General features: G+C 46.6%; 1 protein-coding gene across 2 annotated transcripts in view; it reads right to left on the reverse strand.

The window, feature by feature from the left end:
• The window catches only part of HABP2 (hyaluronan binding protein 2), a 36,754-nt gene that overhangs the window by 11,000 nt on the left and 9,810 nt on the right, over positions 1-15,944 (reverse strand). For both annotated transcript variants that reach the window (XM_045191518.2, XM_024555627.4), the window contains exons 2-8: positions 15,126-15,162; positions 6,009-6,119; positions 4,201-4,308; positions 2,914-3,030; positions 2,085-2,204; positions 1,450-1,621; positions 231-328 (exon numbers count right to left, since the gene is read on the reverse strand). In XM_045191518.2, coding sequence (XP_045047453.2) covers positions 231-328; positions 1,450-1,621; positions 2,085-2,204; positions 2,914-3,030; positions 4,201-4,308; positions 6,009-6,119; positions 15,126-15,162 — 763 coding nt within the window. The remainder of the gene's footprint in view (positions 1-230; positions 329-1,449; positions 1,622-2,084; positions 2,205-2,913; positions 3,031-4,200; positions 4,309-6,008; positions 6,120-15,125; positions 15,163-15,944) is intronic.

The following is a 15,944-nucleotide window of genomic DNA, read 5'->3' on the forward strand; positions in this document are numbered from 1 at the left end:
AACGTGAATTTACAGTGAGACCACTGCCCCAAATTTACAAAGGTATTCAGGCCTGCTTGGCATCCCAAGAGGGGAATAGAGAGAAGAGGATGGGGCAGTCCCACTGGGATGGGGACTGGTAAAGCAGGTGTGCTGGGACGGCAGGGATGGGAGAGGTGGCAGACCAGAAGCATCTGTCTGTGGACCCACATCCTCCCCACAACCAGGGTTCTGGACAGCCACGGTCTTACCTAGGGCTGAGCAGGCTGAGACATCACAGTACTCCCATTTCACCTTTGCATTATTTACTTTAATGAAACACCAGGGCTTTTTGTCTCCATCTGGGTTTCTAAAAGATAAAATAAAATAAAATAACACAAGGTCAAGCCTTGATGAACCCACTGGACCTCATTACACGACCTTTGGGTAGGAAAGCAACAAATTCTGATGTGCCCCCTGAGATCATATATTGACTCTGGCATATTAGGATGCTTATAGTTTTTTGGCGAAACTTTAATTTCCAGAGGAGAATCTCAATGACCAGGAAGTAGCTCCCAAGTCTCGGGCCAGATCCATGGGACACCTCAAATTGTTTGTAGGAAAAGAGATGAGATCGCTGTTGAAGAACCGTCTTTGTCAGGAAAGTGAAATAGACATAGAAACACAGTCAGAGGAGGGCTCCTTGGCCAACCCCCTCACCCCAGTTCTGTGCACGGGAAAGGCTGCTTAGGGGTCACCCTGAAGACAGCCCCATGAAGGGAACAGCTCAAGGGAGCGAAAGTGGAAGATAACATGTGTTGTGTGCAAGGGAAACCCTCTTGCTTAACAGAACCAGTTTCAAGCCATACAAAAAACTCTTGACTCTTATAGGGAGATCAGAAATGCTCTTGGCCTTGGCTAGACAATGAGCAGGGAGAGGAGGCCAAGAGAATGACCTGGAGGCACCGGAAGGGGCAGAAGGGAACTTGTGACTATCTGCACTTGGGAACACCTGAACACCCTTGTGGCAGAGACTGCAGTGCTCACCAGACACCCCGTTTTCTCCTCTAGATTTCCCTCTTGAAGTTATGGGGGACCTTGTGGCTATTTTTGGTCCATGAAATATGTGTGCAGAGATGATGGGTCATTTCTAGGTTGAGGTAGTAAAAACAAGGCAAAACTCATGCTCCATTTTTTCAGTTTCTTCTTTTCTTGTCCTTCCTGGGAATTTGAGTCACTTTATGCTGCAGAACCCTCCTACCCCACCACCAACCCACATGGTGCATGGTATTAGTGAGAAATAAACATTGATGGATTCAAGCCACTGAGGTTTGGGGATTGTTTATTACAGCAGAATAGCCTAGCCTGTCCTGTGTTCTGTCCCCAAATTTCTGAGCTGGCCCAGGAAAACTTGGAGCATGGGACAGAGCCAAACCACCCCTTATGCTGACATGCAGCCGAGTTTGAGCTTTGGAAAGAAGGTGATTTTACCTGCAGAAGTTGTGCTCCCCAATCCCATGGGCCTCAGCATCCTCCATAAATGTGTTGTAATGCTCTTGCAAGAGGAGGTGGGAGTTCCAGTAAAGGCAGGAGTGTTGGTTGATTGTCTTACTCACTTTCCCTCGGTACGAGAAACCGTCACCAACATAGCAGTCGTCAGAACCTCGGGGAGAGCAGGCAGGGCCGTGAGAACAGAAAGCAACTGGTGTGCTGCCCTCAAAAAGGACTTTGCAGGCATATTAGGGGGTGAAAGCATTGGGCCTGAATGCTGATCACTCTAAGAGTTTACTGCAAAGTCCCATAAACAAGATGCCTTGAAGGTCCCACATTTAACCCAGCTTGAGATATAGTGACTGTGGGTAGATGGGTGGGTAGAAACTTAGTTACTTAATTTTGGCTCACCCAAGACCCACCAGCAGGTGGGCTGAGGCCCAGGGGAGTGTTCAGATGTATCTGATTTGACTGGACTATATCCCAAACAGACCCCATGCCCTCAAATAAGGCAATAGCAGAGTTTGGAAATCGACTTGAGTCCCATTCTGGAGACTAAACCCAAACAGAAAAGGATTCCAAAGGCCTCGGTGGTGGCCCTGAGATTCTGAAGAAGTGGTAGCAGAGACCCATACCTATTTCACAGAATTTCCCCTTGAATTGGTCGGGACAGGTACAGGTAAATCTGGATCTCCGCCGGTGCCTGGAGCAGGTGCCACCATTTTGGCAGGGGTTAGGCCTGCACGCAGGAACCGCTGTGAACACAGGAAGTGGGGCTGGGGAGGTCTTCAGAGGGAGTTGCAGCTACATCTGAGATGATGAGGAAATACTGGTGTCCATCTTTTGTGAAAGGATGGTCACCCAAGGGAAAGGACAGACCCACTGACATTCTAGAACATTTTACATACACAGATGAAGGCCATGGGCCAAAGTGTATGTAAATACATGGGTCACTCAGTAAGGAACAGCAAGAGGCATGGACTGGGCAGGAATTTGGATCGGTCTGAGCCAAGTTGAAGCTTGGCTCTGCCTCTATATAGCTGTGTGACTCTGAGCAAGTTAGTCAACCTCTCTGAACTCCAGTTTCTTCATCTGTAAAATCCTTCTCTGTAGTGTTTTGGGGAGAATGTGGGAGAGCATATAAACTTCCTGGGACAATGCCTGGCTCACAGCACCAAGTCAGTACAGTTTTATTCCCCACCATCAGCTATTCCAGGAATACATGGGGGCTGACCTCATGGAGGAAGTGCTTTTTAAGATGATTGTTACATGGGAAGGGGCACAGATCAGTCAATTCTCAGTAACTACCCAGGGATGATGAATCTTAAAAAGTCCTAGTTATAATGGCCACCATGGATGGTATCAAAACATCAAATATATCTGACTGCCACCCATAGGGTGAAGAGACCCCAGGTACAAGCCAGGGTAGGGAAAGCCTAGCATAGAAGCACTGCCAGCACTTACCTGTGGAGCAGTCTGGACCCATGTAAGGGTGTTTGCAGGCACAGCGGTAGTAGGGAGGACTCTGAGTAACCAGACATTCGCCCTGGCCACATGCGTTTTCTTTGCACTTGTTTTGCACTGTAGGAGATCCATGGAAAAGAAGTTCCAAAGGTATAGGACATTATATACCTAAGCAGTACAACGTTTGGGGGCAGGATGGCTGGTAGAGTGTGTGCCCTTGTCCTTGGTCCTGAAAGATTTGCTGCTCCCTAGATAAGGTTTTTCTCTAATCCATGGCTCATGGATGATTGCTTTGCAGTTCCTTCCAGTGTTCATGGTCTCTATTATTCTCTCTTGACAAAAACCATGCTAGATAATTTTTACACTTGTAACAAATAGAGCTGCAACTTGAATTTCTCTATTTCATAGCTGTTTTTTTTAATTCCATTTCCAGTTTTCCCCATTCTTCTGAGAAGTTAAGGGATGAACACATAAACTATGTTTACATCGATATCTCAAATAATCCTGAAATGTTTATGGAAAGGACTTGTAAGATTGAAAGTAGAATAAATAAATAAAGAGGACACAGGAGAAAGAAGTCAACCATAAAACCCTATATATGTAAGACCCTCGCTGCCCCCTTTTCCTGGTTAGATTGTTGCTATATGGAACAGGGTCCAGGTTCATGCTGGGGGGCAATTAGTCTATAGGAGTTGTACTCCTCATGTTATTCTCACAAGAACTCATGAAACACGGACACAGCTTCTACCATAGTCTCCATGTGTGAGGACTGCAGGAGGAAGGAGCATGGAGCCAACAGTTAGGCACCAGGGCTTTACTTTATGCTCTTCTCTTAACTAGCTGTGTGACCATGAGTAAGTCCCATGTACTCTCTGTGCCCCTTTCTCTAACTGAGTTGGGAACTATGTGCCCTGAGATTCTTCCTGCTGTCCCATTTGAGAACAATATTTCATGGTTATAGTTAATTTAAACACTGAAAACTAAAGAAAACAAAAAGTCCTCTGTTAGGAATACATCTTGGTCAGAGTCCATCTCTTATTTCCTCTTAGCCTCAATGTTCTTATCTGAAGAATGGGCACGCTAGTCCTATTTATCACACAGGGGTGAGGATTCAGTGAGATGCTGCCTGTGACCATGCTGAAGAATCTGTGACATGTGATATCATGTGCATGGTTATCATCCTTTCCATGGGATCACTCAGCCCTTCTTGACCCCCTAGACTTGAAGGAGGAAACTGCCTCTTTTTCAGCTCAGGGGGAAGAGTGAATCCAGAGGAGGTACACTCACCATTCTGACACTTTCTTCCAGAAAAAGGGGCCGGGCAGCTGCACGTGAAAGTGTCCCCACTGACAAGGCAGTCCCCACCATGTTCACAGGGGTTGGGCAGGCATGGATCTAAGACACATGGGCAGAAAGCAATGTTTACAATGAATAGGAGGCGAGAAGCCCCCTACTTACTCATCAAATTTCAGTCTCCTACCCAAATGAGAAAGTAAGTACATAAGCAGTGATTGGGGAAAGGGGGAAACACACATTACCTTTAAAGAGCAAGGAAAATGGCAATCACATGACCAGAGGGAGGGATTTGGATTGGAAACAGGGCAGGAGAGAAGGAATAGTTCCTATCTCCCCTCAGCCTGGATTTTGATGGGGCCTTTCTCACTGAGAAACTCCTCCTTTCCATCATCAGGGTTTTTCTCCTCCCAGTCTCGCTGGGAGTGCACGGGGTCTGTCTCTGATGCTGAATGCATTTCACAAGCCTGAAGACCTCCCCTACTTCCAGTGCCCAGGGGTGGAGGTCAGGCCTGGAGAAAGAAAACCCACCCCTAACGAAACATAAGCTTTCTGAACATCAGGCAAGAAGACCAAAGGCAAGAGGGTGACAGAAAAATTGACGGCAAGGAGGAAATGACCCAGTGGCCTTCATCTTTCTTCAACTACTTGTTCAGTTAGATTTTGTCATATTTCATCTGTGCCTTTGGCTTTTCATGGTTGTCTGAATGGATCTTCCCTCAGGGAATTCTTTATCCTTCTGTTCACACACATTGTTCTTTGGTTCAGGAACTAGGATCCCTGGGCCTGGCTCTTGTTTTGATGGTCCCTTCTGATGTTCCCCCGATGCCCCGTATCTTAGCCCTGCCTTCCAGGCCACTTTGCACAGTTACACAGCTTTTATTCCAGCTGCTAGTGCTTTCCATTTCTTCTTCTGGTTTAGTCACATGGCTTTGCTTAGACCAGCTTCTCATTTTCCTTTCTGTGCTATTGCTTAGTTAAGAAGCCGCAAAAAACAAAAGCAAATGTGGTAGAAGCACATATGTGTGAGAACACACACAGACACACATTGTGACAACTGTGAAAGGCTTCTGATGAGTTGAAAAATGAAATAAAGCTCTGGTCGGGTAGCTCAGTTGGTTAGAGCATCATCCCATGTGCCCGGGTTGTGGGTTTCATCCCCGGTCAGGGCACATGCCAGGATCAACAAATGAATGCATAAATAAGTGGAATAACAAATTGAAGTCTTTCTCTCCTCCAGCCCCTGGCTCTCCCTCTTCCTTTTTCTCTCTTTCCCCTTCTTCTTTCTCTCTAAATAATCAATTTTTAAAAAGGAAAGTGAAACAAAAAAAAACACAGCCCAGGAGTAAGGGAAGGAAAGACCCAATGCCACATGTGTACACACTACAATCTGATGCTGAATGTTAACTCATACTCTTCTTCCTAATTAGGACCTACCTGTAATCAAAGCTCTGGGAATGAGTTTGAGTATGATTCCTACTCACAGCATCAGGAGACCTAGATGATGAGGCACTGACTTGCTGTATCAGTTTGGCTAAGTCAACTCCTCTCTTGGCCTCATTTGCTCCATCTGTCATTTGAGGGTAAAAGAGATGGTTTCTAAGAACCTCCTCAGTCCTCACAGTATATAATTCTAGCTGGAAAAATAGCCTGTTTAAATCATTTCTTTAATAGCTGTTTGACGATGCCCATCAGAGAGTGGGAGGAGGTCCTTGCATGTGGCAATACATAAACTTCCCTCCAGGTATGCTGTCCTCCTCCTGGGAGGCACGCCCAACCCCACTAACAGCTTTAGTACCTACCGTTGTCTGTGTAGTACCAGTCAGGATTATTGTGGTAGTCAGCAGCACTACTGGTGTTCTCTTCCTGGGTTTGATACTCAGAGCTGTAATCATAGATGTCAGGAGTCCAGTCTATAAGAGTGATGGAACAGGACCAAAGAAATCCTAGTCATTAGATCCAAATAGCTCAGCATTTTATTTCACCAAGTGTTTTTTTCCCAAAGATTTCAAAGTCCTGAAGAAGGAGGCATGTGTCTTTCTAGCTCCTCACACTGATGGGGTAGACAAGAGGTCAAGCATTGTGAGTTTCCATTTTTTTCTTTTTGGTGTTGAGGGTTGCTTTCATAACCTAGCCAAGAAGAATTGGCACTGATCAGGTTCAAGAGCACCTGATTGGAAATAGGAAGAAGTCAAGTCCTGGCTTCCCACTAACTGTGACCTTGGACAAAGCAACTGTATTCTTGGTGTCCCTGTTTTCTCATCCATAAACAACATAAAGATGATTGGAGCCTAAAAGGGCACCAAGGTCCTATCTAAGATCTGCCCAGGGTCATATCCAGTGGCACTTGAGTGTCTTGTTGGGTGGTTCTGTGAATGAAAGAAATTTCTTGATTGTACTTTATTAGTCACCTTAGCTTAATGAAGTCAAAGAAACACCACTGTCACCTTGGTCACAGCACCAAACTCTCCCAAGTTGTGTCTAGAAAGTCATCATAACAGCTAATGTTTGTTAAACCTTTACTATGTACTAAGCATTTTACATGATCCATTCATTTTATCCTCATAAAAATCTAGATGTGTTATTATATCTATTTTAAGTTGAGAAACCCGAGGTTGAAAGAGATCAAGTAACCTGCCCAAGGTCACATAGCTAATAAATAGTAGGATATAAATCAAAACAGTTTATCTCTATAGAACCCCGAAGTCGCACTAGCTTGGTTGCTTCCACTGGCCTCTTACAGGCCTCAGATATATCTACACTTGCCCTTAGGGAAGGGGTCCAGCCATCCCCACTGAATAGCCATCCTGCTAATTAGGAATCACCCAATGACAGCCTTGAAAATGTTCATGGATCCCGCCCACTGAAAGACAAGGCAGTGGATGGAGTTCTCCCAGGTGTAGACCTCACACTAGGCCAGTCAATTGGGAAAAGCAAGTGTATGCGAGGCTGGACTGAAGCTCCTTCTGGTCTGAGGCTTTGGACGATACTGGGAGCTCTGTGGCTCATGGAGATAAGTTTGAGATTTGCAGAAAGTTTGCAGAAGCCATCCAGCTGGAGGGCTGTGCAAGGAAGGGCATGACAATCCTTTACATTTGGGATGGACTGCAACATGTGTTGAAAGTCCTTTATGGGAGCATCACCTGGGAGGGTTTTTTCACCTCTGAACTTGAAGCTTATTTTGTCTTTTCTATTCTATTGGCACTTAATGCCATTGTCTAGATAAAAAATGTGCATTGTACGGCACTGACTTTGCTGTCTCCAACTGGCAGGAGTATGGCAGGCAGAAGCCCTACGGAAGCCGTCCGGAGATGCATATGATAATGAGGCAGGAGCAAATGCAGATAGCGGACTTGAAAAGGCGCTCCCACCGAGCCAACTGATGGCTCTGAGTCCAGCACTTTACCTAAGCCCGATTATCAACCACATTACCTCACTCATCTCTCAGTCATTCCCTTATAGTCTTTATCTCTTTGGCTTTTGAAAAATCGACTTTTGCAGAATGGCTGTTTTATATTTCCCATTAAAATGGAGCTATCTTTTTATTTCCTTTTTGAATCTGCCAACTCTGGTTCCTTGCCAGAGTTTCACCTCATTTATCACAGTGTCAAGTCAAGACTCCCTTTGCTTGCTCATTATTTCTCCCGAACTGCTTTTCCCCACTATGAAAATGTTCCCAGAGGAAGCCACCTTTCCAGGGATGAGGATCTAGGTTGAAGATAAGGCCATTGTCTTCCTGGAGCAAATAAAGTTTCTTTCCATTTAGTTTGATAAAGCAGAGAAAGAGAGAGAGAAAAGTGAGAGAGAAATGTTTTTCTGAGTTTGACATACCAGATTTCAAACTGACATTTGGGAGAGACAATGGGGTTTGGTAATGAGTCATTGTCTCCTTTATTTCTTTTTTCTTTGGAGAATGTAGTATTGTATTTCTAACAGGTATTTATATATAAGTGCCTCCAGATTGCCCCTGTAATTTCTCACCTCACTCCCATTGGTTGGAGGGTCAGACTGGCTAATTTTGGCTAGGCCATCAAAAACTCAACCCCTTTAGGGGACTAAATGGTAATGGAAAAAATACAATAAAGAATAAATTAAAAAGAAAAATGAATCAACCCCTTTGCAGATATTTGGAGACAAGAGTTTTACACAGATGGAATGGAGTGATTTTTTCTGGGTGATGGGGGATGGACGAGATGTCGGTTGGAGGATTTTGACTTGAATCCAGACCTCTGAACAAGGTCTGCTCATCTCTCGAGGAAACTAAGGAGGGCATACAACATGTAGGCTTTGAATACTACTCCTGCTATTCCCCAGGGCCCAGGGCCCTTGGTAAATGTGGATTGAATCAGGAGAGCCTGGGCAGTCAGAGGTCACCAGAAGCCATCAGCTGGAGGACTCTGCAAGGAAGGGCACAAAGATCCTTTACATTTGGGATGGGCGGTAACAGGTGTTGAAAGTGCTTTATGGAAGCATCACCTGGGAGGGTTTCTTAAAGCTTATTTTGTCTTTTCTATTCTGTTGGCATTTAATCCCATTGTCTAGGTGAAAAATGTGCATTGTATATTCACAATGGACCACGTATTATGCAAGGTGCAGGAAGGCACTGGGAATAGTGGAGAGTAGTACAAATAAGAGTGGGATGTGGCCTCCATCAAAGAAGCCTCTTGTCTGGGTTGGGTGGGAAAAGAAAGCTAGCCAAGGAAGGAGATGAAAGGGTAGCGAAGAGGTAGGAAAGCTAGATGCGGCCAAGTCTAGGCCTGGTAGCCCTCTGGTGTGGTCTGAACTAAACTGGTGGGAAAAAATGGCCCTGATTCCCACCCCTCCCTGTATCCACACCTTTTACCCTGTGACTTTGCAGTTCCTCCCACCAAAAGATAGAGCTGAGTTCCCCAGCTCTTTGGTCTGAGCTGCCTTTGGGACTTGCTCTGGTCAATAGCATGTGATGAACGTGTGCCTGGGCCTCAAGAAGCCTTGCACACTTCCTCTCTCTCTTCCTCCCTCTCATGGCCCCCAGCGACTGCCATGAGAGCAAATGTGGCCTATTCTACAGGGCAATGACAGAACATGAGGGGCAGCAGCAGGACCAGTGGTCCCAGCCAAGGTCTCAGACATGTGAGAAAGCCCAGCCGATTCATCAGCTCAGCCTGGTCCAGACCAGAAGAACTGCACAGCTAACCTCAGTCTACATTACCAACCTAAAGAATTAAGATCTAAGTACAGTGTTAATGGTTTAAACCACCGCATTTGGGGTAGTATGTATATTCTGTGGTAATAACAAATGGACACACAGGGCTTGATTGCTATTGGGTTGCTAATGGGATTAGAATTTTAGATTCTAGAACATTCCTCAGTGGCCCGGGTGGCTGCAGAGTGTCAGGTTCTACGGCCAGATCTTGGATAGCACTGCTCTCCTGTGGTTAGTATTTATCTTGTTCTATCTGATTTGTTTCCTCCAACTCGATAGTTGGTTTCTTAAGAGCAGGGCCATGCCTGTTCTTTCTACCTCAGTGCCCCGCACAGAGCCCCGGATGCAGTTAATGTGTGTGTCTGACAGATTAATTTTTCCCTCTTTGACCAAGCCCTTCCTTCTTTTTTTTAGGTTGTCCCAATTATGTTATTATGTTACGTTACTACAGTTGTCCCAATTTTTCCTCCTTTGCCCCCTCTACCCGGTACCCTTCTTCCCTCCAGCAATGCCTTCCCCTTAGTTCATGTCCATGTGTCGTGCAAATAAGTTCTGTGGCTTCTCCATTTCCTATACTGTTCTTACCATGCCCCTGTCTATTTTGTACCTACCATTTATGCTTCTTAATCCTCGTACCTTTTCCCCCATACTCCCCACCGCCGCCTGCCAGCTTAATACCCTCCAAATGATCTCTGTATCTATGATTTTGTTCCTGTTCTGGTTATTTGCCAATTTTTTTTAGAGTCAGTTGTTGATAGTTGTTGAGTGTTGCCATTTTAATGTTCATAGTTTTGATCTTATTCTTTTTCTTAAATAAGTCCTTTTAATATTTCATATAATATGGGTTTGGTGATGATGAACTCCTTTAGTTTTGCCTTGTCTGGGAAGCACTTTATTTGTCCTTCAATTCTAAATGATAACTTTGCTGGATAGAGTAATCTAGGTTGTAGCTTTTCATCACTTTGAATATTTCTTGCCAGTCCCTTCTTGCCTGCAAAGTTTCTTTTGAGAAATCAGCTGATAGTCTTATGGGAACTCATTTGTAAGTAACTCTCTCCTTTTCTCTTGCTGCTTTTAAGATTCTCTATTTATCTTTAACCTGTGGCATTTGAATTATGATGTGTCTTGATGTGGTCCTCTTTGGGTCCAACTTGTTTGGGATTCTCTGTGCTTCCTGGACTTGTATGTCTATTTCCTTTGTCAAATTAGGGAAGTTTTCTCTCATTTTTTCAAATAAGTTTTCAATGTCTTGCTCTTCTTCTTCTCCCTCTGGCATCCCTATGATTCAGATGTTAGCACATTTGGAGATGTCCCAGAGTCTTCTTATACTATCCTTGTTTTTTGAATTCTTGTTTCTTCTTTCTGTTCTGGTTGAATGGTTATTTTTTCCTTATGTTCCAAATTGTTGATTTGAAGCCCAGCTTCCTTCCCTCTTCTGATGGTTCCCTCTAGATTTTTTTTATTTCACTTAGTGTAACCTTCATTTCTTCCTTTATGTTGTTGTCATATTCAACAAGTTCTTTGAGCATCTTAATCACCCATGTTTTGAACTCTGCATCTGATAGGTTGGTTATCTCTGTTTCATTTAGTCCTTTTTCTTGGATTTTGCCCTGTTCTTTCATTTGGGCAATATTTCTTTGCCTCCTCAATTTGGTGGCTTCCCTGTGTATGTTTCTGTGTCTTAGGTAGAGCTGCTTTGATTCCCTGTGAAGGCACCTGTAAATTGTGTGGGGCAGAGTCTTAGGTAATCACCAGGGTGGGGCAACCTGCTTCACTGCTTTGTGGCTCTGTGTGAGGGAGGGCTCAGAGAAGGGACTATGCTGCTGCCTGGCTTTTGGGGGTTTGCCCGGCACTCGCCCCTTTTCCAGTCACTTCATCTACTCCCTGTATGTGACTGGTGCACTTCCAGCTGTTGCCCTGGTGGGTTTGTGATCAGGCCCTTTAAGTAAAGTTTCATGCAAATCTGGCAGTTTCTTCCACCACCCCAATCCCCACTGGTTTTTACAGCCAGGAGTTATGGAGATTTATCTACCTGGTGTTAGAAGCCTGAACTGTGTGGTCTAGTCTGGGGCTGAGATTGCTTGCTCCCAAGGTATCCCTCCCAATTTTTATCCACCACATGTGAATGTGGGACCACCTGTGCCTGTTCGGACACTGCTGCTGCCTCTCCATGCCACACCTTGCCTCTCCACCCTGTCTTCTTATCTCCTCCCCTCCTACCTGTCTGGATGGTTGTAGCTCCTTTAAATCTTTGGTTGTCAGACTTCCATACAGCTTGATTTTCAGACAGTTCTGGGTGTTATTTTTTTTGAGATTTAGTTGTAATTCTTGTTGTGGTTGCATGAGGAGGCAAAGCTTGTCTACCTACACCTCCATCTTGACCGGAAGTTGCCAAGCCCTTCCTTCTGATTGGTCTGCACACAGCAGGCACTGAGCTCTGCCAGCAAAGACAGTGACTGCTTGGAGCAGAGTAAACAGGGAATTTAGGAGAGAAACTATGTGAGATCTGGGTCAGGTATTTTGTGAGAAAAATGCATGTTGAGCTATGTAGGAGTCTAGAAACTGGTCCAAGTTCCGTTAGAAGATTGTAGAAAAACACTCCTGGTTCAAATACAGATTACTTGAGACTTACTCTAGGCCATAGAAAAGGGGAGAGCTTTGAGGGAAGAATGGGGCAGCCATCAGAAGCATATCATATAAGTATAAAAAGAAATCCTTGAGGATTTGCCTGTTTACCAGAGTCTGTTTCTAGAATTTATCGGGAAGAATAGTGAGAGTATCCTGAGTTAACCCAAATAATCCTAATAAAAGGTATTATGTGTCAAGTATTTTCTATGTATTGGACACTACACTAAATAAATAAGTTTCACAGAATCTTATTTAACCTTAAGATAACCCTGTATGGCATGGGTATTATTATTCCTACTTCACAGAAAAGCGAAAACTAGGGCAGAAGGAGATGGCATCTGAAACCAAGTCTACCTAACTCCACGTCTGGTGTGCTTTTTTATATAAGCCCCGGGGCCCCTTTGTGGGTTTACATTTCATGAAACTCCATGGGTCTTGGTTTCCAGGAAGTAACACGCACTGGAAAATCTTCTTTCGCAAAGGTTCCTGGTCGCTCAGCCAGGATTACCGTGGTCCAGACCCAGGGTCTCGAAAAAAACTCCTGAGTTCCTGTGACGGAGGCTTTGCAGCTGCTCTGGATAAACAGCTTGCCAGATGTGTGGAACGGAATAAAAATCCCTGGAATGCCGTCCCTGTTGGTGTCATCCATCACCGTGGCACAGACGGTTCCTCCCCCAAACCCCAGCCCTGTCGGTCTGCATTTGACGCTTCCAATCCGGCTGACAGGGCGAGCCCAGCGGAGACCCTCCCTGGCAGCCGGCAGGACAGCTGATGGATGGGCTCAGGCTGCGTGGCTAGGCAGAGCGGAGCCCGCTTTGAAGACGCATTTCCGCAGGCCCGTTGGCTGCCAGCATCACCTGCTTCGGGGAGATGGGCAGAGTCTGTGCTGTTTGATGGGCACCTCCTCTGCCACCCATTGGGGGCTGTGGCTTGGGCACCTTCTGCTCCAGAAAGACCCTCACTGTGCAGTGTCTCCAGCAAGACCAATGGAAGAAAGAGTTTGCCTGTGGCCATGAGAAGTGTTTTCTTGGCCACATTGTTGTTGAAAGCCTGCTGGGATCTGATACATTTTATCAAAGCACAACCCCCCTGTGAAATTAAATCAGACCTGAACAGGGGTGTTTTTAAAACCTAACCTGCTCTTTGCAGAAAGACCAGCCCCTGTATCTCACCCCACTCTGCTGCCAGAGGCTGGCAGAACACCTCGAGGTGGACTCAGAAGCCCAGGGGGTAGGGTCCATGGTCCCTTCCAAAACCACACTATCAGAAACTATTGGCAGGGTCCTCACAGGGCCTAGAATTTCATGGTATAAATCCAACAATCTCCACTCCCGGCTAGGTTGTGTTTTAGCCTGTGTTTAAATACTACCAGTGATGGGGAGGTCACTACCTCGCAAGAGTCCAAGAGTCCATACAGACTTTTGGACAACTCTGGTGATTTGGAAGTTCTTCCTGTTTGCACATCAAATCTGACCCTAGAGCCTCTAGTCCATTGAATTAAAGCTTCCCGGACACATGGAATGAACCCACTCTGCTTTCCGTGACCCCTGCTCAGGAGGGGCACCGCTTCCAGTTAGTCATTCGTGTTGCTCACTGCGCAATTCCAGAGCACCGTAGACTCAGAGTCGCTGCAGATGTCTTTCTCAACTTGCTGGCAGATGGCAGTAATGGGTCATGAGGTAAAGATGCCTCTTATTTCCCACAAAGTCCCCCTCACAGACAAGGGGTGGGGCTGCTTTTCAAATACTTGAAGAGAGTGAGGTCCCTTGAATCTTATGCTCCTGTCTCTTGCACTGGGTGATGCCACTGTTCTGTAGCTGTCTCTCCGACACCCAGACCAAAGCAGCCCCTTCGATGGGGCCTGGGCACTTAGTGCTTAAGGCCGGGGAGGGGGCTCAGCTTGTACCATCCCTGGAGTCCACGGATGGGTGCTGGTGTGGCCAGCCAGGGGAGCCCTCCGAAGTAGGATTCTCCAAGGAACTGGATTTTGTGTTGTTGGATTGAATATTCTCCTCTGCTTTGGGAAAAAACACAGGTCCCCTCAAAAACCCACCCTTGATGCTCACATATAGTTTTGTCCACCTCCACAGGCGTTCCTGAGCCCGCAGAGCAGGACAAAAGCCAAGCATCAATTGCTCTGAGCTGACACGAGTCTGTCTGCCCAGCTCGGGCTTTGCTGCGGAGGAATGTGACAGTCACTCTGAATTTGGCAATTGCCACCTTTGCTCCAAATCAGCCCAAAGGTTAGACAGGACTGCAGTCTCCGCGTGCTGTCTGCCTGGCTGTTGTCCTTTATGGGTGGCCAGCCCCAGTCACTACCAGTAGGGGCTGCTGGCCTCTGTGCCGACGGAGTAGTGAGTGGACTTTTCTTCCTTAGGTCTCAGAGCAGCAGAGGAGGCTTCAGACCCAGAGTCAGAGACCAAGAGTGGACAGTGTGGCCTGGAGAAGAAGCCCTGTTTGGGCTGGGCTTGGCTGTGGGCACCGGGCATAGGAGACAGGAGAAGGGGAAGGTGAGCGAGTGAGGGGTGAGTCCATGGAGACAGCCCACGTGCAGGAGCAGGGCTCACTGGGGAGTGGACACATTGAATCTTGAGGGGTGGGTCAGCCTGGGGACTGCCTGTTCAGCTCTAACACATCCTCCCAGAGTCCAGGGGCTGGCTTCCCACCTAAGGGGGCAACACAGGGCTGGCCCGCCTGGAGCCAGTCATCGCTCAGTGATGCCCTCACTTTGTCTTGTACCTGTCATCTCATCTCAGCCATTAATGGGCTGGGTGACCCGGGGCTTGTTGTGTCCCTTCTCTGGGCCTCAGTTTCATCCTCCATAAAATGAAGGGAATTAACTGCATCAGCAATTTTTCCCTGAGCCTGGGCATTAGCGGTCTCCACTTGCAACTGGAAACCGTGTGAATGAAGCGTTCAGAGTGTGCATGAGCACCCAGACACTCAGGAGAGCATTTTTCTGGGACACTTCCCAGAGGAGTCCATGACCCTTCTGAACCATCGGAACTCTGAGGTCGCACCAACACTCCCACCTGTGGGCCCCCTTTCCTCTACCCTGGAACCAGCCTGGGGTTGGTGGGAGCCCGGGGGTGATGGGCACACTCACCTGGGTCCGGGTCTAGGAGGAAAGACATCAGGGAGAACTGAAAGACAAAAGGACACAGAGCAGAGCAAGGGTGAGCCCACCGAGCTGGCTGATGGGGCCTCCAGAAAGGCCAGGCTCATCGCTGACACGGTTCACCGGAACCAGCGCAGCCCTTGGCCCACGGCATTCCTCACGAGGGTTTTGCTGAATCAATAACGGTAGCAACAGTTCCTCTTAGAGGGCAGTACTTAGCAGAACAAGAAAGCTTTGCTCATTTACTAGCTGGAGTATTTCCTCCCACTCAAATCCAGGGTCAGTACTTGAAGATCCCTTGGGCCAAACCCAGCGGTCATGGTTTTACAAACAAAGTTTGATTGGGACATGGCCACGCCCACCGCTTACATGCTGTTTATGGCTGCTTTGGTGCTGTGGTGACAGGGTACTTGTCACAGGGGCAGTACCATACCAAATACTTCTTATCTGGCACTTTACAAAGTGTGCTGACTTCTGATTTAGGAAACCAGAGGTCTGTCACCTGACATGTTCCCTTTGGGTCCTGGGGTCCAGAAAGCCGAGGTCATTGTCCTGGGACCCACATCCAGCGAGGCAGTTTGGTACGTTTGCTGCCTCTGTGCTCAGCAGAAGTTCTATCTTTTTTTTTTTTTTTTTTAAGTTTTGTGTTACTGTAGCCTTCCTTACCCATTTTGGGAGGTAGGCAGATGATCCATTAGGAAAGAAATGTCAAAAGAGAGAAAGCATCCTGAAGTGATGTACCAGGGGCACAACCTCAAAAAGTAGCGTTCTTGACAAAAATGCCCATCCTGCATCTGGTCGTGAGGA

The sequence above is a fragment of the Desmodus rotundus genome, chromosome 4, assembly GCF_022682495.2.
Source record: "Desmodus rotundus isolate HL8 chromosome 4, HLdesRot8A.1, whole genome shotgun sequence".
In the NCBI taxonomy this organism is placed as follows: domain Eukaryota; kingdom Metazoa; phylum Chordata; class Mammalia; order Chiroptera; family Phyllostomidae; genus Desmodus; species Desmodus rotundus.